We start from the raw sequence: 27890 nt of genomic DNA on the forward strand, positions 1-27890 counted from the left end.
ATATTACCCACATACTTCTCAAAATAATTGCACTGCATAGCATCTGTCACAAACACAGGTCAAGGTGATTCACAGCAAATAAACTCTCTGAAACATAAGTATTGTTGTAATATCAGAGGCCAGACTACCAAAGTGCACATAGCAAGATCTCTCATACAGCAACATGATAATGACTGGGTAATCCTTAGAATCTCTACAGTGTGGAAACAGACCATTTGGCCCAACAAGCCCATGTCAACCCTTTGAAGAACATCCTACCCAAACCCACAAACTACGCCTTCCCTGCAGCCCTACATTTCACTTGGCTAACACACCTAACCTACACATCCCTGAACACTATGGGCAATTTAGCATCTTTGGACTGGGGAAGGAAACCAGAGCATCCAACAGAAACCCACACAGACACAGGGAGAATGTGCAAACTCTACACAGACAGTTGCCCAACAGCGGAATCAAACCTGGGTCCCTGACACTGTGAGGCAGCAATGCTCACCACCAACCCACCATGCTGCCCTTAGATAATCTTCTTATTATTGATGTTAATTGGGCAAAAAATACCAGATGGGACTTGGGGGAGAGAAAATGTTCCTGCTCTTCTTCAAAATAGTGCCCTGGGCTCTTTCCATCCATTTACTGAAGGGGCCAAAAGATTTAAAGTCTCATCCAAAAGATGCCCTTCCAAAAGCACAGAACTCCCTCCACATGGCACCAGAGAGCCAGTCTCGATTCTTGTCTCTGTCTTGAAGTGGACTTCATTTACTAATGATCTGATTGAGTTGAGCTAGCCACAATAGCCCTGGTGCAGCTGATATTAGCCCCAGCATGATGCCTGTGTGGCAATGGTCGAGATTTATATTTATGCTGGAACATCAATTTCTACAGGCATCCTCTACTACGTGGACAGCAAATGTATGAGGCCTCATTATGGAAATTTGTTTAAATTTTAGACACACAGGAAATTCCACAAACCTGTTCATTGAAACATGTAGGTGACAGAGGAAATCCCACACTGTTGCAGTTAGGGGCATTTTGTACTGGGTTTGGTTAACTCAGTTGGCTGGATGGCTGACTTGCAATGTAGTCTGATATTTAACAGTGTGGGTTCAGTTCCTACCGTGGCTAAAATTACCATGAAGGGCTCTCCTTCTCAATCTCTTCCCCTCACCTGAGGTGTGGCGACCCTCAGGTTAAGCCACCACCAGTCTTCACTCTCTAATGAGCTCTATGGCCCAGTAAGACTATGGCAACTTTACCTTTTCTTGTTTTGGACAATTACCCTACACCCTCTAACCTTGGGAGGGGGAGGGGAGCCCAGAAATAAATAGAAGGAGGGGGGTGGGAGCAGGGTAGATGGGAAGGAGATAGGTGGGTGCAAGTAGGGGGTTATTGTGGTTGGTAAGTGGGAAGGGTGGAGCGGATATGTGAGTCAAAAGATGGGCAATTTGGGGGAGGAGAGATTTTGAAGTTGGTGAAGTAAAAATTCAGGCCATTGGTCTGTAAGCTCCCAAGGTGAAATATCAGGTGTTGTTCCCCCAGTTTACATTTGGCCTCACGCTGACAGTGGAGGAGGCCGAGGATGGACATGTCACCAGGGGAGTGGGAGGGGGAGGTAAAGTGGATGGCAACTGAAAGGTCGGGTTGTTTGGTGTGTGCAGAGCACAGGTGTTCTGCGAACCGGTCTCCGAGCCTGCGTTTGGTCTCCCTGATATATAGAGGGGACCACATCGGGAATAACGGATACGGTAGGTGAGGTTAGATGAAATACAGGTGAATCTCTGCCGGATTGAAAGGATTGTTTGAGGCCTTGGATGGAGGTGAGGGGGGAGGTGTGGGGGCAGGTGTAGCACTTCCTGCGGTTGCAGGGAAAGGTACCAGGCATGGTGGAGGGGTTGGTGGGGAGTGTGGAGCTGACATGGGAATCATGGAGTGAACAGTCCCAGTGGAAAGCGGACAGGGGTGGGGTCTGATTGTAGGTGGCGGAAATGTCAGAGGATGATGCATTGTATTCGGAGGTTGGTTGGGTGGTTTGTGAGGAGCTACACCTGTTCCTACACCTCCCATCTCAGCTCCATCCAAGGCCCCAAACAATCCTTCCAAATCCGTCAGAGATTCACCTGCACTTCATCTAACCTCATCCACTGTATCCGTTACTCCTGATGTAGTTCCCCCTATATCGGGGAGACAAAATGCGGATTCAGGGACCGGTTTGTGGAGCACCTGTGCTCTACACACACCAAACAACCCGACCTTCCAGTTACCATCCACTATAACTCCACTTCCCACTTCCCTGGTGACATATCCATCCTTGGCATCCTAGACTGTCAGAGAGAAGCCAAATGTAAACTGGAGGACCAACACCTGATATTTTGCCTTGGGAACTTACAGCCCAATGGCCTGAATATCGAATAAAAACCGAAAGAACTGAGGATACTGTAAATCAGGAACAAAAATAAAGTTGCTGAAAAAGCTCAGCAGGTCTGGCAGCATCTGTGAAGAAAAAATCAGAGTTAACATTTCGGATCCGGTGACCCTTCCTCTGAATATTGAACTTCACCAGCTTCAAAATCTCTCCATCCCAACCTGTCCACCTTCTGATTCACCTCTCCACTCCACCCTTCCCATTGACCAACCACAATAATCCCCTACGATAACAAGGTGTAGAATTGGATGAACACAGCAGGCCAAACAGCATCATAGGAGCAGGAAGGCTGATGTTTCGGGCCTAGACCCTCTAATTACAATAATCCCCTACCTGCATTCACCTATCTTCATCCCACCTATCCACGCTCCCAGCCACCCTCCCCCTCCCTCTATTTATTTCTGGGCTCCCGTACCCCTCCCCAGTCCTAACGTTGATTTCCTTGCTCCTCGGATGCTGTCTGACCGGCTGTGCCTTTCCAGCTCCACATTTATTGACTCTAGCTTCCAGCATCTGCAGCCCTTACTGTCTGAACCCTCTAACCTTGTCATGTTGTGTATCTCTCACTTCTTTTGTACCGCTATGGTCTGCTGTACATTCAACCACACTTGCCTTAGACTCCGGAATTCTCTCCCTCTCTAAAACATTCCTCAAAATCAACATTCCATGAGGAGCTTGAACAGTTCATCAACTTTACTAACACCTTTCACCCCACACTCAAGTTCACCTGGACCATCTCTGATACCTCTCTCTCCTTCCTGGGCCTTTCTGTCTCCATCTCTGGTGACCGCCTCAAAACCGACATCTATTTCAAACCCACCAATTCCCACAGCTACCTAGACTACACCTCCTCTCACCCATCTTCCTGTAAGAATGCAATCCCCCACTCCCAATTCCTCCGCCTCCGCTGCGTCTGCTCCCAAGATGGAGCATTCCACTCCCGGATATCCCAGATGTCCTCTTATTTCAAGGACCGCAACGTCCCCCCTACGATGATCAAAAATGTGCTCAACCACATCTCTTGCGTTTCCCGCACTTCTGCCCATAAACCCCCTCCCCTCAACAAAAATAAAGACAGAATCCCCCTTGTCCTCACATACCACCCCACCAACCTCCGCATCCAACGTATCATTCTCCATCACTTCCGCCACCTACAATCCAACCCCACAACCAAAGAGACATTTCCCTCCCCACCCCTATCTGCCTTTCATAGGGACCGCTCTCTCCACGACTCCCTCGTCCGCTCCACACTCCCCTCCAGCCCCACCAACCCCGGCACCTTTCCTTGCAACCGCAGGAATTGCTACACTTGCCCCTACACCTCCTCCCTCGCCCCCATCCAAGGCCCAAAACAAACCTTTCACATCAGATAGGCGTTCACCTGTACATCCATCAACTTGGTCTCCTGTATCCGCTGCTCCCGATGTGGCCTCCTCTACATCGGTGAGACCAAGCGTAGACTTGGAGACCGCTTTGTGGAGTATCTGCGCTCTGTACATGACAAACGACAGCACCTTCCGGTTGCAAACCATTTTAACTCCCCCTCCCACTCCCTGGGTGACATGTCCATCCTGGGCCTCCTCCAGTGTCACAATGACACCTCCCACGAACTAGAGGAGCAGCACCTCATATTCCGCCTCGGGAGCCTACAGCCCGTGGCCTAAACATGGAATTCATTAGTTTTAAAATCTCCCCACCCCCGGCCCTATCCCACATCGAACCCTCCCTCTCATCCCCGCCTCCTTGACCTGACATAACCTGTCCATCTTCTCTCCCACCTATCCACCCCACCCATACTACTGACCAACCCCCACCACTCCCTACCCGCACTCACCTATCACCATCCCACCTACCTTTCCCCAGCCCCACTCCTTCTCCCTCTATTTATTTCCCAGCTCCCTTCCCCCTCCCCATTTCTGATGAAAGGTCCCAACCCGAAACGTCAGCTTTCCTGCTCCTCTGATGCTGTCTGACCTGTTGTGTTCCTCCAGCTCCACACTGTGTTATCTCAGACTCCAGCATCGGCAGTTCTTGCTATCTCTGAGTGATTTCATCATGTTTTCCTTCTTTGCTAATCCTTCTTCTTGACTCCATCATTCGCTCAGTAGTTGATGTTGTTAGATTACACTCCTGTAATACAGATTCTATACCAGAATGTCTGATGAAATGCGATCAACTTGAAATGTCAACTGCCTGACTTTGCTGATCATTTACAACACTTTTTGTATGTATTTCAGATTTCCAGTGTCTGTAGTATTTTGCTTCTATGTAAAAAGAAGTGCAAATTATACCAGTTTATACCATTCCCATTCTCCTCCAGAGCTCAGCTTTGATTGATTGATTGATTGATTTATTGTCATGTGTACCGAAGTAAAGTGAAAAGCTTTGTTTACGAGCAGTTCAGGCAGATCATAGTAAGCAAAGGATGTACAGATCAGAAAGACTTAGACAGAGGTATACAGGTTACATTGCACAGGGTGTGCGCTAGGCGAGATCAATGTTAGCAAGATCAGCATTATTTGAGGTTAGACAGTCCATTCATAAGTTCCATTTTTAGGATGTGTTGAGTCCTGGACTGAAACTGAGGTAAACACTGATTGTTTTAGCTTGCACTGACTCCGAGCAGTCGCCGCGCACTACCTGCACAGCACTCCTGCCTTCCCCAGCACTCCTCCTACCTCTGTCCCCATCAATCTCTTTAACAGCACGGAGAACAGCAACCTAGGTTGATCCTCCAATGTGGTACTGACAGAGCGCTGCACTGTCAGAGATATCACCTTTTGGATGAGTGGTCCCATACGCCCTCTGTCAGGGGTGTAAAAGACCCCGTGACACTACTTTAGGCAATATTTGTCCCTTAATCAGCATCATGAAATAGACCATATTACCTGATCATCATTTGCCATTTGTGGGATCTTGCTGTGTGAAACATTAGAGATCCAGCAGGCACAGAAGGTGTCAGATAAATGCAAGTTGTTCTTTTCAGCCGTTGAAATGGTCTGAAATTTTAGCACATCCTCCCGTTTTATATAAATGCACTGACTCCTCAGATTCTGCTGATGTCAGGGGCACCTGAAGACTGACAGCAGAGACCCTGCACCAACACGATGATGGCAGGTGTAGAGGCCTCAAGGACATTCCTGCTCACTGACTCATGCTGAGACATGCTTCACAACAGCTGTCTTCTCATATCGCTCCTCGGTATGAAAGTTATACCCATTGTCTGCTTGACAACACCCAATACTGATCAGAACCAAGAAAGATTTTATCAGCCAGAAAGTGACTCTGAACAGACTCATCAGACTTCAAGTTCCAGGGCCTTCCCATTAGTCATGGTTTAGGTTTTAAACTCGGACCAGATTTTCAAACACCGTCTTTAATTTTTACACATTTCTTATCCTGTTAATTCACATTTTCAGATGCTTTGTATTCTATAAACACGTATCACAGGCTGCTCCTGTGACTTGCAATGTCAAACATTATTGCAATGGCTCAATGAGTTTATCCAATTGCAAGAGAGCCAGAGAAAGTTGGATAATCATTTCCCACAGTGTGTTGAGTTTCTGAGAAAGGGTCACTGGACCTGAAATGTTAACTCTGCTTTCTCTCCAATATATGTGGCCAAACCTGCAGAGTTTCTCCAGCAAATTTCTGTTTTTGTTTTCATATTTCCAGCATCCGCAGTTCTTTGTTTTAGTTTAGTATATTGAGTTCACTGTTGAACAGGAGAGCTCAGAACCTCTGTAGGAAGAGGAAACATAGAAGCTTCTTGCTCTTGAGTGTGCTTCATAAATCCTGGTGGTAGTACCTGATTGGAAAGGATTATACAGACACTGCTGCAATGCGCTCCTGGTGAATTAGCAGGATTAAGTGTCACGTTTGGCCATAAGATCATAAGATATAGGAGCAGAATTTGGCCATTCAACCCATCGCATCTGTTCTGCCATTCAAACATGGCTGATAGGTTTCTTAAGCCCATTCTCCTGCCTTCTCCCTGTAACCTTTGACCCCCTTACAAATCAAGAATTTATCTACCTCTGTCTTAAATACACTCAATGACTTGGCCTCCTCAGCCCTCTGTGGCAATGAGTTCCACAGATTAACTACCCTCTGGCTGAATAAATTCCTCCTCATCTTAGTTTTAAAGGATCATCCCTTCAGTCTGAGGCTGTGCCCTGTGTCTCCTGACAGAGACTAGTGGAAGCATCTTCTCTAAGCCCACTCTATCAGGCCTCTCAGTTTTCTGTAAGTTTCAATCAGATTCCCCCTCTCATCCTTCTAAAATACATCAAGTATATACCCAGAGTCCTCAACCTCTCCTCGTATGACAAGCCCTTCATTCCCGGAATCATTCTTATAAATCCCTCAGGACACCCACCAAGTTCAGCATATCCTTCCATAGATATGGGGCCCAAAACTGCTCACAATATTCCAAAAGCAGTCTGATCTTATACAGTCCCAGCAGTACATCTCTACTTTTGCATTCTACTCCTCTTGAAATGAATGCTAACATTGCATTTATCTTCCTAACTGCCAACTGAACCTGCATGTTAATGTTAAGAGAATCCTGAATTAGGGCTCTGAAGTTCCTTTGTGCATCATATTTTTTTAATATAGAATCCCTACAGTGTTGAAACAGGCCCTTTGGCCCAACAAGTCCACACTGACCCTCAGAGCATCCCACCCAGACCCATTCCCCTAATCTATATGTCCCTGAACACTACGGGCAATTTAGCATGGCCAACCCAACTAACGTACACACCTTTGGACTGTGGGAGGAAACCGGAGCACCCAGAGGTAACCCACACAAACACGGGGAGAACGTGCAAACTCCACACAGACAGTCACCTGAGGGTAGAATTGAACCTGGGTCCCTGGTGCTGTGAGGTAGCAGTTCTAACCACTGAGCAACCATGCCACCCCTAGGATAATTTTGTTCAACATGGCGGAAAAGAAGAAGTATCTGAAGCCTTTCCCCATTTAGAAAATAGTTTTTGTCTATATTCTTCTAACCAAAGTGCATAATCTTACACTTTCCCATGTTGTATTCCATTCGCAAACTAAGCTGGCTGTGAATCTGGAGTCACATTTGGGCCAGACCAGATAGGGATGGCAGATTTCCTTCCTTTAAGGACATTAGTAAACCAGATGGGTTTTTACAACAATTGATGTTGGCTAGATGGTTGCTGTTGCTGATATCATCATTTTATATATTCCAGATTTATCAACAGTATTGAAATTTTAAAGAAATACGAACTCATGTCCCAGAACTAATTACTGATGCAGTACACCACCATCTCCCTCAAACAGAAGAACAAATGATGGCTGTATTATTGCAGGCACCGGACAATGTTTTTGAGAGATATTTTTGAGATTCTTTACTCAGAGAGTGGTCAGGGCGTGGAATGCATTGCCGGAGAGGGTAGTGGAGTCGGCCTCATTAGGGGCATTTAAGTGGCTATTAGATAGGCATATGGATGATAGTATAAGGTAGGGGTGGAAGTTAGGTAGACCTTAGGATTAGGGTAAAAGTTCAGCACAACATCGTGGGCTGAAGGGCCTGTACTGTGCTGTACTGTTCTATATTTGTTGAGAGGAAGAATGTTGAACTGATAGAGAAAACTATCAATCAAAGATGACTGAAAGGTCGCTAATTAAAATTGATGGGCAGATGTATTTCAAAATCCTTCAAACGAAGCCATGATCATATAAAGTTTGACCAACAAGAAAAAAAAATGGATAATGATTTTCTGCTCTTGGAATTATGTTTGAGGAACAGCTTTGGGCATACAAGCTGTAATGCTAATTGTACTTACCTGACAAACCAATTAACAAGAAACCACAGTGGGTCAGACAGCATCCATGGAGAGACAGCAAGCTAAAGACTCTTCATCTAGACTCGCAATATTAGTTTGCTCTGTCTCCACGAATGCTGCCTGACCCACTGTGATTTCCAGCATATTTTGTTTTCAGTACAGATTCCAGCATCAGCAGTAATTTGTTCCTCTCAATTAACAGGCTTGTATTAAATTTACTCATTAAATACTCCCAGTATAGAAGTTTGTGAATCCCTTTGTATTACCCTCCTCAGCTACATTCTTGCTCCTGCAGAATTGTCACCACACTCAGTTCATAATGTTTAGTGGCATGGCAGCTCCTATTTATGGTCTTCATCGAAAAGTGGATGAACCGTGGAACTCAATCCCAGATAAAAATACAATTCAAATTATTCAGTCATTGTAAATCAGTGGCTCTGGACATTGTTGAAATAAAGTTCAATTCCCTCTACCCTCTTAATTCCCTAACCTTTAATTTCCTAAAGGGAAGCCCAGTGTCAACTCAATCAGACCAGGCAGCTGTTTCTTATTAATAATATTCACAGAATGGTATGAATTGGTCAGGAAGTTGGAAAAAATCTTTGTCCTTCTTTGAAATAGTGTCGTGGGAACTTTTACATCCACCTTCCATGGGAGGCAAGGGCCCTGAATTAATTACATAGCTGGAAGATGGTGTCTTGGAGAGTGCAGCTCTCAGTTCACGCTGAATCTCAGCTTCGATATTGTGTGTGAGGGTCTGTCACCCAATGTTATTTGGTTAAAGAGATGTCAGAGAGGAACCCACTACCCTCCTGCTGTCACCCAGCAATTGGCGAGATCACATGACTCAGGGAGCTGAAAATAAGCCTAAAGTGAAATTACAAATTTTCCTAAAGGCTCGGTGGATTTACCTCAGCCTGGAAAATTTGAGATGGGATCTTATGGTGCAATGGTGGTGTCCCTATCTCAGAAACAAAAGGCCCAGGTTCATGTCCCAACTGCTCCAAAGGTGTGTAATAACAGGTTGATCAGAAAATGTTTACAGACTTTGCGATTGCAGGTACCAGCAGACTTCCAGTCGCACTCTGAATGGGCAAAAGCAACAGGAAACAAGCTGTTTTTAATCTCAGTGAATTTTCCCTCCTCTGTTGGGACAATTTTGAGATAAATCTCTGCAAAATTCAATAATTTCCTCATGGTTTAAGCATCAGCAATTAATGCCACATGTTTTCAATTTCCCATTGGGCCAGATATTTTAAAACTGCTTCTGTGGGAAATGCTTTTCAACTGACTGCAGAGGACAGCATCAAATAGCTTGCATTTTGAAAATACTTTGCTTCTGATTCACTTAAAAGAATCCCAGAAATGTAGCAACAGAATGTCAACACCAAATGGTTCAAGAGAATTCCTGCTATGTGAATATTTCTGATTAGGGAATTACTGATACACAGAATGTCCAATTAAGCCTTCATAGTCACATTAAAAATACAGACAGAAAGGATTAACAGGAAAGATGGCAATGTAACAGATGGACAAGAGAAGGTTCTTTAGATTATGAAAAAATCATTACTGTAATGTTCGCTGTGTCAGCTTGTCCCATTTTAGTCCCAATTCCCAGCTATATTTCTATTCCCCAAGTATCTTTCCCACTGCCATTCAAATCTCACGTACTCAAGTACTTCTATCAACACAGCATCAGCCTGCATTGATTTTGAGCCATGAGCTAATGACCTGGGCCAGTAATTGAATGAATTTCTTTATCATTGATTTGAAATTATGAGACTATGTTCCTTGACCCAAGCTGCAAATGTCAAATTGACAGGTTGGATATTGGGGAAAAGAGTACGTAAAAATTTCCACTATAACATGTGATGCCAGGCTAATGAAGGCATGCAAAATTCTGTTTGTTCATGAGTCTGGCTTTTGCAATCAGTCAAGTATTTATTGCCCATCTTTAATTGCCCCTTGAGAAGTTAGTACTGAGCTACCTTCTTGAACCACTGCAGTCCATGTGCTGTAGGTTGGCTCACAATGCTGTTAGAGACAGTGTTCTGGGATTTTGATCCAGTGACAGTGAAGGAACGGTGATATATTTTCACATCAGGATGGGGATTGAGTTGGAGGGGAACTTGCAGGTGGTGGTGTTCCCACGTATGTGCTGCCCTTGTCCTTCTAGCTGGAAGTGGTTGTGGGTTTGGAAGGTGCTGTCAAAATAGACTGGGTGGATTGCCATGTCCGGGAGCATCTACAGAGAAAGAGATATTTTGAGTCCAGTTAACCTTCATCAGAACCGAAAGTAGCTGGGAAATGGGTTGGGGTGGGGGAAGCGGGGATTGAGCCTACAGAGGGAATGTGGAAAAACAGTAAGCAGCAAAAAGATTGTTGATAGTAAGCCAAGGCAGCGCTTCTTGTACTGAGCTGAATTCCCTTGGTGTCCCATGTACTTTTTGGCCACTGTACCAGGCCAGAGCCATACACTGATCACCCTTATATTTGAATTCCCTTCCTAACAGCACTGGGTGGTTGTAGGAACACCATGTAGTATGGAGCAAGTCAAGAAGCAGCTTACCACCATCTCCTCAAGAAACAAAAACAGAAGTTTCTGGAAAAGCTCAGCAGGTCTGGCGGCATCTATGGAGAGAAATCAGAGTAACATTTCATGTCCGGTGACCCTTCCTCGGAACCCTGAGATTCGAACCCTAGCGTTTCCGACCCGAAACGTTAACTCTGATTTCATTCCACAGATGCTGCCAGATCTACTGAGCCTTTCCAGCAATTTCTGTTTTTGTTTCTGATTTACAGCATCCGCAGTTCTTTCAGTTTTTACCATCTTCTCAAAGGCTGTTGGAAAATATATTCTGCATAGCCAGCAAAGCCCACATCCTGTGAATGAACAAATAAGAATGACATAAGATTAGAATATAAATAATAAATAGATTAATGATAAGAATATCTTTATATATATATCAGGGCAGCACAGTGCTTCAGTGGTTAGCACTGCTGCCTCACAACACCAGGGGCCTGGGTTCAATGCCACCCTCAGGCGAATATCTGTGTGGAGTTTGCACATTCTCCCCGTGTCTGTGTGGGTTTCCTCCGGGCGCTCTGGTTTCCTCCCACAGTCCAAAGATATGGATTGGCCATACTAAATTGCCCATAGTGTTGGGGGATGTGTAGGTTAGGTGGGTTATAGGGGGATGGGTCTGGGTGGGATGCTCTGAAGGTTGGTGTGGACTTATTGGGCCGAAGGGCCTGTTTCCACACTGTAGGAATTCTATATATAGTATATATACAAAGTCACTAAAGCAGTTCAGTTCTGTAGAGTGGCATAGGGAGAAACATACAAACAAACCAAAGGCATTTCTAACCTGTATGAGATTATATTTACATATATTTGAGGCACCAGAATTGGGGGGGGTGGGGGGGGCGATAATGAATGGTGCCCCATTTAATGTTGGCAGAAAGATCTTAGTTGGTGGTCTTTCCTCATTGTGCTTTGGTAGTAGCTGCCCCAAGCTTTAGTGGGTCCTTCAGCATGTACTCCTGGACTTTGGAAGGTGCCAGTCTGCAACATTTGGTCGACGTCAACTCCTTGCTCTGGAAGACCAACAAGTTTCAGGCAGCCCAAAGAGTTTCTTTCACCGAGTTGATGGTCCTCCAGGCGCAGTCGATGTTTGTCTCAGTGTGCATCCAGGGGACTAGACCGTACAGCACAGAGTCCTGCATCACAGAGCTGGCTGAGACGAACCTCAACAGAAACCACTGCATCTCTGTCTAGAATTCCTTTACAAAGGCACATTCTAGAAGGAGATGTGTGACAGTCTCAACCATATCCCGCTCCCCCCCACTACCCTAGCAACCACTTCGAGGGCAGCATGCAGTGGCACTGAGAGTCTGGGCGTACATAAAGGATCTCACAGGCAGGGCCCTTCTCACGACCAGCCAAGCGATGTCTTGGTGCTTGTTGGAAAGTTCTGGTGATGAGGCTTTCTGCCAAACAACCTTGATGGTCTGCTCTGGGAACAACCCAACAGGATCCATCTCTCCTTTTCCTGCAGAGTCTGGAGGACGCTGATCACTTTCTGATGGACTTGTCCTGATGATGAACAGTGGGATGGTAGGACATGGAATGAAAAGAGAGCCAGAAGGTCATTTTGTGTGCTGTAGTTTAAAGCCTGCGTGACTGTTCCCACAACAACATAAATGACACGTTTTTGCATTTTCTGCTCCAGTCATTTTACTGTGTTGAGGTGACAGGCAACAGGAAGCTCAGGGTCATCTCTACAAACAGAATGTAGCTGCAAAGTGGTCGCCCAGTCTGTGCTTTCTCTCCGCAGGAGGATACCACACTTTGTGCAATCTAAAATTAGACTGAAAATTGTTGGAAATGTACAACAGGATTATCAGTAAGATTATTTAAATGCATGTCCTATATCGTAACTTTCTGATCTGCTGAGTACAATTTATTGAGTTTATCACAAGATCCAAACCTGACACATATCTCCCTTGATTTCTGTATCAGTGTTCCAGCTTTACCAATTGGTTCACAGCCTGGATTCACACTTTGGCACAAGAAATCCTTTCCTGACACATCCTGACCATTACTCTGACTCCCCCATTGTTCAGTCTACAGCAACTTCATGTATTTGTTATCACTTGACAGACAGAGGTGGCTTCAGTTCCTGGGGCACAACAAGTTAGCTGTAAAAGTAGACCACTCAGCCCCTTAAATATGCTCTGCCTTCAATAAGATCATGGCTGATCTGTGTGTGTTTCAAATTCCACACGTTCCCATCCATCTTCCCGATAGCCTTCTATTCCTCGAAAAAGAATTTATCGAAAACAAAAACAGAAATTGTTGGAGAAATTCAGCAGGTCTGGCAGCACCTGTGCAGAGAGAAGCAGAGTTAATGTTTCGAGTCCATCAACCCTTCTTCAGAAACTGAAAGCAGCTGGGCAGCATATATCTCGATGATTGGGTGGGAGGATGGGGTGGGAGTGAGTGGATAGGTGCAGATGGAGCCCAGAGAGGGGGTAGGGAACAAACAATAGGCAGCAAAGGAATTATTGATAGTAAGCCAAGGAAGAAGAGAAGCTCAATAGGTAATAATGGGGACTATGAATGGGTTGGCTGTGCTGAAAACTGCCAATAACATATCAATGCCTGGGGTGTGGAGGTGGGTAAAAGATATAAAGGAAGGTGTTCATGCTGTAAAATTATTAAACTCGATATTGATTCTGGAAGGCTGCAGGGTCCCTAAGCAGAAAACGAAATGTTGTTCTTCCAGCTTGCGTTGAGCTTCGCTGGAACACTGCAGCAGGCTTGAGACAGAGATGTTGGCCAGGGAACAGGGTGGTGTGGTGAAGTGGTAGGCAACAGGAAGCTCAGGGGCATTTTTGCGGACAGGACGTAGGTGTTCTGCAAAGCGGTTGCCCAGTTTGAATTTCGTCTCCCAATTGTACAGGAGACCACACTGTGAGCAGCGAATGCAGTAGTCTAGATTGAGTGAAGTGCAGGTAAAGCGCTGTTTCACCTGGAAGGTATAGAATCATAGAATCTCTACATATTTCTTACATAAAGTATATACATTGCCTGGCATGGCGGTCACTCAGCCCAACTGAGTCTTTAAAGACTGGTGGCCTTTAGGCCTGGCATCATGGTCTCTAGGCCCAGCATGGTGGTCCTTCAACGGTACATGGTGGTCTCTAGGTCCAGCATGGTGGTCCTTCAGTGGTACATGGTGGTCTCTAGGCCCAGCATGGTGGTCCTTCAATGTGGACTTCTGGCCTTGAGGTGATTCCTTGAAGTGCGGTCCCCCTGTGACTAAGCACTTTAAAAAGACTGTAATGTTTGAAGTTTAAGCTTTATTTCTTTATTTTCTACTTAAATGTAAGCAGGTCTGCAATGTTTAATTTTTAACCTTATTTTGTACGTTTTACGCTACTATTCTATAATTACTGCAGTGTTTAACTTTTAACTTTGTTCTTTCTTTCTACCTTGTTCCTAAGATTCTGTACCTAGGTACATCTACCTGAAATGGTACCTTGCGTGTTGACATTATACACTTTTAACTGTACTCCTGTACTTGTGTACTTGAGTACACATAACAATAAAATCAAATTAAACTTTTGCAAGTTTCATGTATGGCACTTGTGGTAGAACCTGGCTTTTAAGGATCAGTCTCTCAAGTCATTAGCAAAGATGTTCCAAATGAAGACACTGCGTCTCAAAAACAAGCACTGAAAATGTTGGAGAAACTCCACAGCTCGGCAACATCTATCGACACAATAACGGTTAATGTTTTGTGTTCTGATGAAAGGTCACTGGTTTTGAAACATTCACTCTCTTTCTTTCTCCACAGATGCTGCCAGACCTGCTGAGTTTCTCCGGCATTTTCTGTTTTTGTTGACATTTTGAGTTCAGTTCCAGTGATATCCGAGATAGTAGGAACTGCAGATGCTGGAGAATCCGAGACAACAAGGTGCAGGGCTGGATGAACACAGCAGGCCAAGCAGCATCATAGGAGCAGAGAGGCTGAAGTTTCGGGCCTAGACCCTTCAACTACCAGAAAAACCCTTTCTGATGAAGGGTCTAGGCCCGAAACGTCAGCCTTTCTGCTCCTATGATGCTGCTTGGCCTGCTGTGTTCATCCAGCCCTGCACCTTGTTGCCAGTGATATCCTGTCTGTTTGCTGTGTGCCTAGTGTCTTTCATAAACAGAAATTTTGGAACATTCGCATTTTTCAATGCACTGGAATTTTCCAGTATTTTGCTAATCCGTTAAATGATGTCCAGCAAATTGTGTAATTTATTGCAGTGAATATTCTGCATTTTGTCAACCAATGTAGAACAATTGCATTCCCATAGTGACAAATATTTTGAATCAGGCTGCAATGCAAAGATTCACAGGCCATCAAGTCATTGAACAAACAATTAAACAGCAGATTAGTTCATTCTTTTCCCCTTTGTAAATGCTAATCTTTCAATTGTTCATTTTAACTGACTAGTTTAACACCTTGTCATTCAGTCAGACTGTCTGAATGGATCTAAACAATGTAAGAAATTTTAGCTTGATTTTCTCAAATTATCTCCTGTGCATTGTCAGTTCCACAGTCTTCCAGTATTTTGTCTAATCCACATGCAAATCATAGTTTTTCTTTCTCCCATCATAGAGTCTCTTTTTATGGTGAATTGTGTCACTTACCATGCTGTGTAGATATCCTAGACCCAACTTTCTGCTCATTTTGAGTCAAATCCGTAACCACCATTGCCCCATAACTGCCCTGCTCAGCAGAGATGAGTAGGGCCATTCAGTGGTTTACATTGCTCCAAATTCCTGATGAAACTTCTGAAATTGGTAGACTTTGGATAATTTAATGCCTGCCTCTGGTACGTTCCCAGGGTACGTAGAATCCCTACAGTATGGAAGCAGGTCATTCAGCCCACTGACTCCATACTGATCCTCTGAAGAGTATCCCACCCAGACCTACACCCCTACCCTATCCCTTTAACACTGCATTTCCCATGGCTAATCCAGCTAGCCTGCACATTCCTGGACACTATGTGCAATTTAGCATGGCCAATCCACCTAACCTCAACATCTTTGGACTGTGGGAGGAAACCGGAGCACCCGGAGGAAACCCACGCAGACACAGGGAGAATGTGCAAACTCCACACAGACAGTCGCCCAAGGGTGGAATTGAACCCAGGTCCCTGATGCTGTGAGGCCGCAGTGCTAACAACTGAGCCACTGTGCTGTCCTATCATGGGGAAGTAGATCCATCATGAAATTCTGATGGACTTCACATTACCCTCTGGTTACGTCAATGTACAAGATTCCATGACACTATTCCAAAGATGAGCAGGAGGGAGTTCTCTGGGGGGTCTTGGCCAGTATTTATCCCTCCCTCAGCATCACAAAAATTGACCATCCGATCATCATCACATTGTTGTTTGTGGGATCTTGCTGTGTGCAAATTGACTGCTGCATTTCCTGCATTACAACACTTTGAAACATCTGGCAGTAATATACATGTAGTTCTTTCCTGTGAAGCTACAGTATCAAAGTTTATCCGTTTTCTATTTATAATTACCTAGACTGGGTGTTTTGATATTAAAATGAAGAGCATACCATACACACACAGACATATGGAACAACTTATTTTCATCCGTTTACACTGATAATATGTGGCTGGAAGCACTTTCAACACACTGCTGGATGTGATGGACCAAAGTGCATTTACCTGTTCTCTAGATCGCTATGACTTTCACACTAAATTAATATTGTACCAATCAAAATGGCCCATAAAGTACTTTGCTGACTTGACTGGAGGATAGTTTTCGAAAATGCACAACTGAGTAAAGTTGATTAACTAAAATGACAACCGAAATAACTGTGGATGCTGTAAATCAAAAATAAAAACAGAAGTTGCTGGAAAAGCTCAGCAGGTCCGACAGCATCTGTGGAGACAAAAACAGTCAAGGTTTCGAGTCCAGTAACCAGCATTGTTAGTACAAGTTCTGCAACAGCTTAAATCAAAGTAAATTCATCATATTTATTAAGAATGACATCAAAAAAGACATAACTTTTACTAGGACAACAACTAGACCAGCACTGATCAAGATATTATATCTCTGCTGGTACCCTGCTCATGGTTGAAAGGTCCACATATTTCACTTACATTTTCCACTCTCGGCCACATTCCTGAATTTGCAGCTTTGGTCAAAGCTTATTTTCATTTATTTTCTCATTCATTGCTTAAACAGACCTTTGCTATCTTTTCGCAAACTGCCAGAAACTATTCCTATGTTCTCTAATTCTTTTATTAGAGGGAAAGTTGCCTAGATTGGGGACTGTGAGCAAAAAGCAGCAACCCTTACACATTCCAATTGATATTGCCAGGGAGAATGAAAGCTGATTAGATATTGTTCTTAGATAACAAGGTGTAGAGCTGGATGAACACAGCAGGCCAGGCAGCATCAGAGGAGCAGGAAAGCTGACGTTTTGGGTCTGGACCCTTCTGAAAATACTGGAGAAACTCAGTGAGTCTGGAAGCATGAGTAGAGAGTCCAATATGACTCTTCTTCGGAACTGAAGCAAGGTAGGATTCACTATGTTAAACTGTACACTCAACGTAAAATAAAGCAAGTTAACCATTTATACGTGACCTGTTTTCATGTGATTAAAATGCACTACAGGATGTAGTTGGAAGAACACAACATTCAGTTTGTATTACAGTCAGGGTCTAACTATTACAGCCCACTTACAGTATTGATTATATTGGGCACACAGCCTATTGAATGACCAATGAGTGGTGCTGCACCCAAGAGTCTAAAATGACTATCAACTTATAAAAGTGACTAACATAGTACAGCAAGAACTCTCACCCTCCTGTAAACATCATGTAAATGTTATTTTCTAGCCCATGAATATCAAGGTGTTATTGTAGGTTTGTAGCATTAATAACAAACTGATCTATTCAATATTGGTATAATACAAACGCAAACGTATTAAATAGACAGGCAAGTGTGCAAGAGTGTCTTCGTCCGTGTTCAAGTATATAATGTGGCAATTTGGGATAGAGAAAGCTAAAATAGAGCAGTGCAGTGTGTATTATGGAAGTAAATTGTTAGTTGCAAGTTGAGTGAAATTCTGAAGGTAAATACTCAGTGTTATATTCAAGGGAGGAGTGAGAGACCTTGTCATACATTGTAACAAATACAGAACAGAAAGCACTATTCTGATCTTACACAAAACCTTGGTTAGGCTGCCTCTACAACATTGTGTTCCATTCTAGTCATGTCAAACACTTAGACATTGAGACTTGCTGGTAGTGACTAGAAGAGAGCCTTGGGTAATAAAGACGTAGAAAGCCTTCATCACCATTGAACATTCTGAGAGATTAGGTTTCTTATGCTGTGGAATGTAGTTTCGGTCAAGTTGATTGAAGGCTTTACAGGGATGACAGCACTGGGGCTGAGTCCATGTGGACTAATGATTTAAATTGGACATCTAGGACAGGAGTTGGTGTTATATCAGGGAACACACATATAAAATACATTAGTGGAGAATCAGTTGTCAGGAGATATTTCTTTTCACAGGCTTTTGGAATCAGCTGTCAATTTCCAACAGTGAGCATGGATTTGCTCCAAACTTTCAGCAGGGAGCCTGAGGGTTGGTTAAAGACGCTAATATCACGACATTGCAAAGATTAATGGGGTGTGTGTGATTGATGTCACACTCAGAGTAACCTCCTAAAACCAACTGGTGATGGTCTTGAGGAACCAGAGAGGAATATTTGGAGATTGTTACCTGGATGGATAATATGCACAGATGGCAGTTTGTGTTTGCTGAATATTCTCAGAACTAAAATATGCCTATGTTACCTGTCAAGATTTACATATGCAGTTGAAGCAGAGGAGGGCTGATGTTTTGAATAGTTAGCACTGAGGCCATATCTCAATGACGGAAGATGAGAGAAAACTTGAAATGCAAGTTGTGAACAGGGGCTTAACAACTCAAACACGTTTGCAATGAGCTTACCTGAGATTGCAACCTAATTTTGAACAAAAAAGCCTCTAAAAATTCAATACAAATTAGGAAGCATATGGTTAGGCATCTTCGAAAATTGCAACCAATCTATATTGCAGGGAAGAACGTATTTTGGGCTCGACACATTAAGCCCATCTTGGTTCTGATATCTGTGCCTGTTGTTTCCATAGAAACTGAAATGCTACACAGGGGTTGGAAGTCATCACCATCTCATATTTTTTAGATTTAATTCTTTTGCTTTTTTTTCCAAGATGTAGCTCAAACTTAAATGATGAAAATCTTAAAATCACAGTCCACTTCAAACCTCAGCTGACCTTTACTAAAGTGTATGAGATTTAAGGTTGTTGCTGCAATCACAATATTTTCATTAGCTGACTTGCTTCCAGAAAATTTTGTACAATTATTGCCATGGAAACACACTTGTCGTCAAACTCAAACAAGACAAACTGTTAGAGTAAACTAGCTACTTATTACATTTAATGTATTCACATTGGTGTTCTTGAGTAATGCGGAGCTTCCCAAAATAGAACAAACCACAAATTGCTCATTTTTTTCTTTCCTCCAGGTTTAAATTGAAGGTGACAATTATTATAGTATTTATTGCATGCCATTTAGACCAACTGATGTATATTGGACTCTGGCTCAAATGAGTCTGCCACCACTCCACATCCAAAATCTCATCCTATCAACATATCACGTTTTCCCTCATTTACTCCCCTTCAATGCCCGAATGATTATTCCTGCTCTGCAAGTATACAGAATAGGCCCCTTGTAGTGCAGTGATAGTGTCTCTACCTCTGAACTCAGAGGCCCAGGTTCAAGTCCCAACTACTCCAGAGGTGTGTAATAATATCACTGAATGTGTTGGTTAAAGAACTGGCTTAGTTGTTAACACATGCTTTTGGCTCAATGTTCTGGGTTCACGACCCCCTTCACTAGCAATTGCAGATAGTTCGGAACCAAACTTAGGGTGTGCTGCATTATCTGATGCACTATGTTGAGTTCTGAACCACAGCCATAAGTTACAATTCATTGAAGATTGAAATTAAAGCTGATTTCACACACAGCTTCATGATGATATGGTAAACACCAAGGATGTCAGGTCTTTGTGGTGCATTTAACATTAAAGGGCAGTTCAAATTGTCTCATTAGCAAGAGTTTCATAAATGTCTAGAGGTACACAGTGAGTTTAGTGATCTCAATTTAAATTTATGATATTCCATGTTGCCTAGAGGATTTGTGAGAAGAGGCCACAATTCTAGATTCTGCATTACAATGTAGTATATCGGTATTGTACCAAACCTAAGCACTGCAGCTCTTCCAGAGGCAGCTCACCACCACCTTCTCAAGGCAAGTTATGGGTTGGAAACAAATGCTCAACTTGACAACAATGTGAAATATAATAATAATTATACTACCATTTCTTAGATGTCTCCATATCAGCTTTCTCCACCACTTTGATAGAGGGCCTTATGTATGATAGAATCAATAACCTGACCAATGCGTGACTTAAGGCAGTGAACATCATTGGGTTGATGTCTATGGACCAAAGGCCATCAGAGTTTATCTTGATATAACATCCACTTTCGAAAAAGAGTTATTGTCTAACAGTAATGTTTTGTGACCCTTGGTTGATGTTATTGTTCATTAAGACGATAAGACCATAAGGCATAGGAGCAGAAATTAGACCATTCAGCCCATCGAGTCTGCTCTGCCATTCAATCACGGCTGATATGTTCCTCAACCCCATTCTCCCACTTTCTCCCCGTAGCCCTTGATCCCCTTGATAATCAAGAACCTATCTCTCTCAGTCTTAAATGTACTCAATGACCTGGACTCCACAGCCTTCTGTGGCAATGAATTCCCTAGATTCACTACACTCTGGCTGAAGAAGTTTCTCCTTATCTCAGTTCTAAAAGGTCTACCCTTTACTTTAAGGCTGTGCCCTCGGGTCCTAGTCTCTCCTACAAATGAAAACATCCACTCTGTCCAGGCCATTCAGTATTCTGTAAGTTTCAATTAGATCCCCCCTCATCCTTCTAAACTCCAATGAGTATAGTCCCAGAGTCCTCAAACACTCCTCATATGTTAAGCTTTTCATTCCTGGGACCATTCTCGTGAACCTCCTCTGAAATTGCTCCAGGGCCAGTACATCCTTCCTGAGATATGGGGCCCAAAGCTGCACACAATTAACATAGCTTTACCAAGGACAATGCCTTCACCTCACAGACCACTGACCAGACAGTTATCCGCATTGGGAAATGCAGACAAAGACTATCCGGCCATACTCTCTTTCAAAAACATGACTCACTTGAGATCTTGGTTTTCTATCTTTCAGATATTTGCTAGTCTCTTTCCCTACATTGCCAACTATGGGTTGGTTGGTATTTCTCACCACTGAGCTACAAAGTTCAAGTTCAAGTCCCACACCAGGGTGTGAGTCTGTCACTTCAGTGCAGCACTGGGGAGAAGCTGCACTGCCAGAGGTGCCACATTTCAGGACCAACTCATTAAGGTCCGAGTGTGGATGCAAATTACCCAATGGAAATATTTTGAAGAAGAGCAGCCAAATTCTCTTTGGTATCCTGAACAATATTAATCCCTCAACCAGCATTACCATATTGAGGTTTGGGGGAATCTGCTGAATGCAACTTGGCTGCTGTATTTTCCACTTGGCAATGGTGATTATGTCAAATTCCTTGGTCATGAAGGGCTTTGAAAAGTTTGGTGTTTGTGCAAATGCAATAATATATCCAATAATTAATTAATTAATTGAATCAGATGAGACTTCACACAATAATAGGGGCTGAATGTCCACTGGGTGGTCACAGTTGTCAGGTACAAGACAGCAATCATAGTAGATTCATTAAGATGTGGATTCAGCAATCTAGAAATTGTTACTGATTTTCTCCCAACATTTCTTACCCCGATTAGGAATATAATGAAAAAGGATGTGTTTGCATGTTCACAGAACATTGTAACGGAATTGGCAGTAAATTATTGCAGATGTTTGGAACCTGTAATAGCTCTGATGAAGGGTCAGCTAGACTCAAAATATTAGCTTGCTCTCTTGGATGCTGCCTGACCTGCTGTGATCTCCAGCACTTTTTGTTTTCATGACAGAATTGGGACTTGAGCTGCTTCTAACAGAACTAATCTCTTCAATTTTCTCATTCTGTTGTCATGTTTGAATATTCATGAATTATCCATTTGTAAGATGTTGTCAACTCTGCTATACCACTGGTACTGTCCACAAATTTCACTCCATAAAGAAAACCTGAATTTTAAAAATCCCCTCACCAGTTCTCCCATTCTTCCGACGGTGAAGGTTTTAAATTTCTGCCAGTTACTGCCTCAGGGAAAATTTCTCCTGCTTACCTCATCAACTTCCCCCTCCCCCAGCAGTTACTGGCCATCACTTCCAAACCTCTTCACCCTGAGGATTAATTCAATGTTTGCAATGTCTGCACTTTTCAACAACAAGCGCAAAACTGTGGATGTTCTAAATCAGAAACAAAAACTGAAGTTGCTGGAAAAGCCCAGCAGGTCTGGCAGCATCTGTGGAGAGAGATCAGAGTTAACTTTTCGGGTAATTCTGATTTCTGTCCATAGATACGGCTAAACCTGGTGAGCCATTCCAGCAATTTCTGTTTTTGTACCCAATGAAATGTTTGAGGATCCTTTTTTCATGTGCATAAACACAGCAGGTTTGTTTTGGTACACAAACTTATCACATTGTTGTCTGTGGGATCTTGATTTTTTTGGAAATCTCGTTAGGGCACTGCTCCTCCTTCAACAACAACTTTGAGGAACATTTATATAGAGCCTTCAATATGGGAGCGCACTTCATGCTTCTACAGCAGGAGCCATGATCAAACACTGAGCCACGGGAGGAGATCCTCAGGCAGCTGACCGAAAGTTAGCTCAAAGGAGCAGAATTACAGGAGTGTATTAGACGAGGAAGGTGAGGAAAGGCGCTGAAATTAGGGAACAACTGGGGGCGCGGCCAAGAACTAGCAGCCAGAATTCAGATAGTGCCTTGGGATTGTGAACATCCTCGTGGAGCACCAGAATTGGGATGGAGTTAAAAAGCTAACTGCAAGGACAACAGGTCTGTTCTGTCGAAGGGTCACCGGTCTCTGAGTCTCTCTGCACAGATGCTGCCAGATCTTTGAGTTTCTACAGCAATGTCTGGTTGTGTTTGTTTGGGCTCTGGTTCTGGAGCACGCGTGTCCTCAACACTGGACTCAACCAATCTCACTAGGCGTTACGCTCACAGCAGAGCTCATTAAAGACTCTCTCTCTCTTTCTTTGAGTTACAATTCCTGCCCATCTGATCCTTCGAGTCAGCCATAGGCAGCGCGTTCCACTGGGGCTGGGGTGTTGGGAGAAGCCACTGAGAATCAGTCACTCTCCGCCAGTGAGGGATAGCTCAGGTTGGAACATCCTCCCCTTGTCCGGGGTAATTAAAGGGAGCTGAAGTACAGATTCCCCAGAGAAATACCACCCCCCCCCCCCCCCCCCCAAAACACACAACCCAGAAGAGATGTATTGTACTTCTCCAACGTGGCTTCAAAGCAAAAAGATCCGATCGTCTCCATGAAACATGAATAAAGCTGGAATCTGCCGGCAGAGCCCAGAATGTGTAGGAGAAGCTTTGAGAGACACTGCCCCCTGGACAAAGCACATTAACACGGACAGAGTCGCCAATTCCGAACTCTGCTCAATGCTTTCAACGAAACATTGCAAACATTTCAACATCAAAACACAACAGTCTCTCGTTTCTAACCCCACAAGCCTTTCCACAACCCGCCAATGCTAACGGGGCATTGTTGAAGGAAATCTCACAAGGTTTGGGAAAGCAGTCAGGCCAAACCGAAACCCTCTGCTAAAAAAAAGAGGAACCCTTAAATTAATATTCCCGGAGAAATGAAGCAGGCAGTTTCTGTTAGCAATTCTCAATGAAAAACTGACTCAGATTGAATGCAGACATTCACTGATGGAAGTGCGGGGGGGGGGGGGGGTGGGGGGTAAGGGGACAGTGTTCAGCTCAGTAACAATGCCAGCAGAGAGAGAGGGGTGGGGATTTAAGGCAGGGCACGTTAATATCACAACCCACATTGTCAGCGTGGTCACATTCATCTATGAGACCTCGTGTAAAATAACACAAAGCTGCGAAGCATGAAATCCCAAATAAATTATTTTATTGTGAGCTAGCTGCAAATTCTTCCAGTCTGTCAGCCGCCTTGTCAATCAAACCTCATCTCGCAAATAAACATCCGCGTCTCTCTCTTCAGCTTCATCTTTGTCCTCTTGCAGCTTCTAAAAAGTGCCATCAGCTTTAAAATCTTTTACTTTTTTTAAGAAAGAAAAGATCCAACTCTGTTGACTATGTCCTCCCCCCCGGAAAATTGGGGATTTTCGGATTGAAGTGGGGGTAGAGTTTGCCTGGGGATTTTTACTATTGTTTGATGCTGGATCCTCCCCCCTCTAAGGCTCCGATTGGACACGGCTGTATTACCGTGGCCCCTTTCCCCACCTCCTTTATCTGTTGGGGCGTTGGTGCATATTAGACAGAGGAGCGTTTTACGCAGTTCATTTCTGTAGATGGGGACCTGGTGAACGGATTAACAGACACACGGAGAAAGAGAAAGGTTCAGCTGTGGGGAGAACAGAGAATTTAAGAGAGAAGAAAAGACTTTCTCTGAGTCTGCCTTCTCAATGCTATTTGTGAGCTGAGTGGAGCTAGTGGCTGGGTTACAGCTTTTGCCTGTGCACAGGTTGCTTTTCAGAAACCTGTGTCTCTTGAGTTTGTGCATCGAGTCGGCGGCGCTAGTTCCCTTTGTTTGAGTCGGGGTGGGTGTGTGTGTGTGTGTGTGAGTGAGAGTGTGTGAGAGAGAGAGAGAGCGCGAGAGACAGAAACAGACCGTACTCAGCATGGGAAGCACACTGACTAAACCAAAAGCTCAGGATACAGCTGGAGTAGCTGGCAAAACCAACGGCCAGGTAGGATTTTAATTCTCTTTGTCTATAAATTGTTTAATTTTGAAATGACATGGGATGTTTTGTAGCGACAGGGGTGTGTGTGGGGGGGGGGGGCGTGTGGATGTGTAGCCTTGATACAAACTTGGAATTTCAAATCCACATTGTTTTTCTCAAGCGGGAGTGTGTGGGGTTTGGGATTGAACTGGGGCTGGGTGGGGGAAGATATTGTAAGAGGGTTATGAAGGATTTCTTTTTCTTAAAAAAAAATTTAAAATCCTTTTTGTGGGATTTAAGATTTAAACCGTTCCCAGGGCTATTCACCGTGGAAATGTTTGGGACAGTTTATTTTTCACGTGAAAGTGGAAGCTTCCAATCTCAAACCTGGGGGCAATAAAGTGGGGTGGGGGGTGGGAATAGGGGGTAAACCCGGGAATAGGGGGTAAACCCGGGATCAGTGCAAGCGCAAAAAGAGAAATTATTGCAAAAGCTCAACATCTGTAAAAGAGAAATTAAGAGTTAACGTTTTCCCCGAAAGTTCTGAGGAAGGGTCACCGGACCCGAAACGTTAACTTTGATTTTTTATTTCTCTTCCACAGATGCTGAGCTTTTGCAGCAATTTCTGATTTTACAGCATCCGCGGTAACTTTTTTTTTTCCCAGTGCAGGCTCCGCCGTTTTGTTTTTCTGTATTAAATGGGGAGGGGGGGGGGGGGGGGGGGGGGGGTGGTGGTAGGGTTAGTGTTAGTTTGTGTTTTGCCTGAGGTTAGATTTCACAGCCGGGAGTGTACTGGCGGATCCGGGTCTGGCGTTCGCCTCCCGGCCACCCACAACAAAAGGAACTTGCTCCGATCCGAGCCCGATTTTCACGGGATTTTAATGACCGGCGAGAACCTGGCAGCCCCTTCCTTCAATCCCGGTGATGCTAGCCCGCGCCGGGGGCTGGGCTGAGCGGAGCGTGTGTTCCCAGTTGGATTTTTTTTGGGGGGATTTGGCGGAAAATTCGGGCGGTCTTTGCGCCGAAGGACGGACGGGAGCGCCGCCTGTCGGTGGAGGGCGGGAGTGCGGCGCCTGAGCGCAGTCTCCCCCCTGGGGGGGAGGGGGGGGGGGGGGTGGGAATGCGAAACGCAGTGGCCCCCCTCTCACTGTGTACCTTTTCCGAAGGAAGCAGAATAAGTGACTCAGCCCCAGGTTTCACTTTCAGAGTGGACAGCCTTTTGCTGTGGGGGGGGGGGGGGAAATCCCCCGGCGGACCTGGGAAAGTTTCCCCCCCTTTTTAGCAACTACACGATCCAGTTTTGAGTTGCCCTTTGGATTTTTTGGTACTTTCCCCAGGGCTGTCTTTTTTTTCTCCTGTTGTCAGTTTCAATATCACTTCATCCGAATAATATTTACTGGGGAACACGGCCCTACTCAGACTGGTAGCCAGTGTTTGTGGATATTTTCTCTACCAGCCTGTTCGAGGTGTTATTACACAGCTTGGGAGCAGGTGAGGACTTGAACCCAGGCCTCCTGGCCCAGAGGTAGGGACACAATGTGCCCAGTTACTGGTTGTACACTGGGTGTTGCTGGTGAGATGCTTGTGTTTGACTTTTGTTTTGAATTGGGGAGTGTCAATGAATTAGTGTAATTCACTCTTCCTTCTAAGGCTCACTGTAAACCATGTGCCAATCTCATTACAGGAAAATGGCCATGTGAAGACCAATGGTGATGTGTCTCCAACTAAAGCTGATGGAGAAGCGGCTGCGGTACCAGCCAATGGAAGTGGAGCCAGCGAGGGATTGAAGGAAGCCACTGAGAGTCCAGGCGATGCTATAGAACCAGCACCACCTGCTGAGGGGGAAGGTGCCAAAACTGAAACCACTGAAACCCCCAAGAAGAAGAAGAAAAAAGCCCTGTCTTTCAAATCCTTTAAGCTCGGCAAAATGTCCTTCAAGAAAACCAAGAAACCAGAGGCGGCTGAAAACAGCCCCACTGAAGATAAAGCCGAAGGCAAGGCAGTGGAAGAGACGAAAGCAAGCAGCAGTGAAGCTAAAGAGAATGCTGCAGAGGAGCTGAAGGAGGAGAAACAGGCAGAAGCCAGTGCTTCTGAGGGACAAGAAACCAAAGCAAATAATGAAGAGTCTCAGACTGAGGAGACAGTCCCTGCAAAGGAGGAACAGACTTCAGGAGAAGAAATCAAGCAGGAAGCAACTGAGGAACCTACAAAACCAGCAGAAAGTGAGGAGCCTAGTTCAACACCTGCATCAGCTGAGCAAAAGGAAGAGTAACTCTGAAACTGTTTACAAACTTACTCTGTGCCACGTGTTCACATGAGACCAATTTGCCCCTTCCAGCAGTCAACCCTAATCATGGACATGCACACAGCCCACTTCTTTTGTTGCTAGATCTGTTCAGCCAACTTTAGTCTTCAAATTGTCTCAGTATTAAAGTTTGCCTCTTTTCACCTTTTTTGAATTTGAAATTGTATTTTCCTGGGAACAGCTTGGGTGCAATAAATATCCACTTCCCCAGTTTTGGGATTTAAAATTAAGTTTATTGAAGAAATGAGAGGATGTGACCTGGCCAATGCTGAATTCCTTCAATTGTCTACACGTGGCATTAATCCTTTTAGTCACACGATCTGAACACTGATGATATAACTGGACCTGGGTTTGACTGACACACTTTTGGGAAATCCCTTTTCATCAGTTCTTAGCATTTGCAGCCCTGCTTTGTTTCCCAATTTGAGACATTTTTGTGCTTTTTAGGAAAACAGCAGTTTTGATTGAAGCTTCTAGATTTTTTGTAGTTTTACAGTCTGACTACAACACTATTGAAATTTTAAGTATACTGTGTTCCCATTAATTTTTTTTGAGGGGGAGTGCAAAGAGTTTTAAATGTGATGTTTTTTGCTGTTTTTTTTGTCCTGTAAATAAAACTTTGGCCAAATTGATTTGCAATTTTTTATTGCTAACTTTTAAGGTGGTATAACTATTGTAACATTAAAAGGAAAAATAAATTTCACCTGTGGACTGTTCAAGTGTATTTCAACTTTCGCTTACTACAGTGAGTTGGATGTGAGTGACTATTCTAACTTCTCACAGTCCAAGGTGGTTTACATTATACATTCTGTGAACCTC

The 27890-nt window shown here is 44.1% G+C and overlaps 1 protein-coding gene across 1 annotated transcript; it reads left to right on the forward strand.

Moving 5' to 3' along the window:
• Positions 1 to 24351: 24351 nt before the first annotated feature.
• marcksl1b (MARCKS-like 1b) lies at positions 24352 to 27787 on the forward strand. The gene is made up of 2 exons (XM_048613037.1): positions 24352 to 24793; positions 26451 to 27787. Exons 1-2 carry the CDS (start codon positions 24725 to 24727, stop codon positions 27036 to 27038), a joined length of 657 nt encoding a protein of 218 aa, XP_048468994.1. The 5' UTR covers positions 24352 to 24724; the 3' UTR covers positions 27039 to 27787.
• The last annotated feature ends 103 nt before the right edge of the window (positions 27788 to 27890 follow it).

The sequence above is a fragment of the Rhincodon typus genome, chromosome 27, assembly GCF_021869965.1.
Source record: "Rhincodon typus isolate 14 chromosome 27, sRhiTyp1.1, whole genome shotgun sequence".
Classification (NCBI taxonomy): domain Eukaryota; kingdom Metazoa; phylum Chordata; class Chondrichthyes; order Orectolobiformes; family Rhincodontidae; genus Rhincodon; species Rhincodon typus.

What these genes read in the sequence shown, in the direction of transcription:
- marcksl1b (XM_048613037.1), top strand. Translation starts at nt 24,725, where the DNA reads ATGGGAAGCACACTGACTAAACCAAAAGCTCAGGATACAGCTGGAGTA. An exon ending in CTGGCAAAACCAACGGCCAG is followed by an intron (nt 24,794 to 26,450) that starts GTAGGATTTTAA and finishes ATCTCATTACAG; the next exon opens with GAAAATGGCCATGTGAAGAC.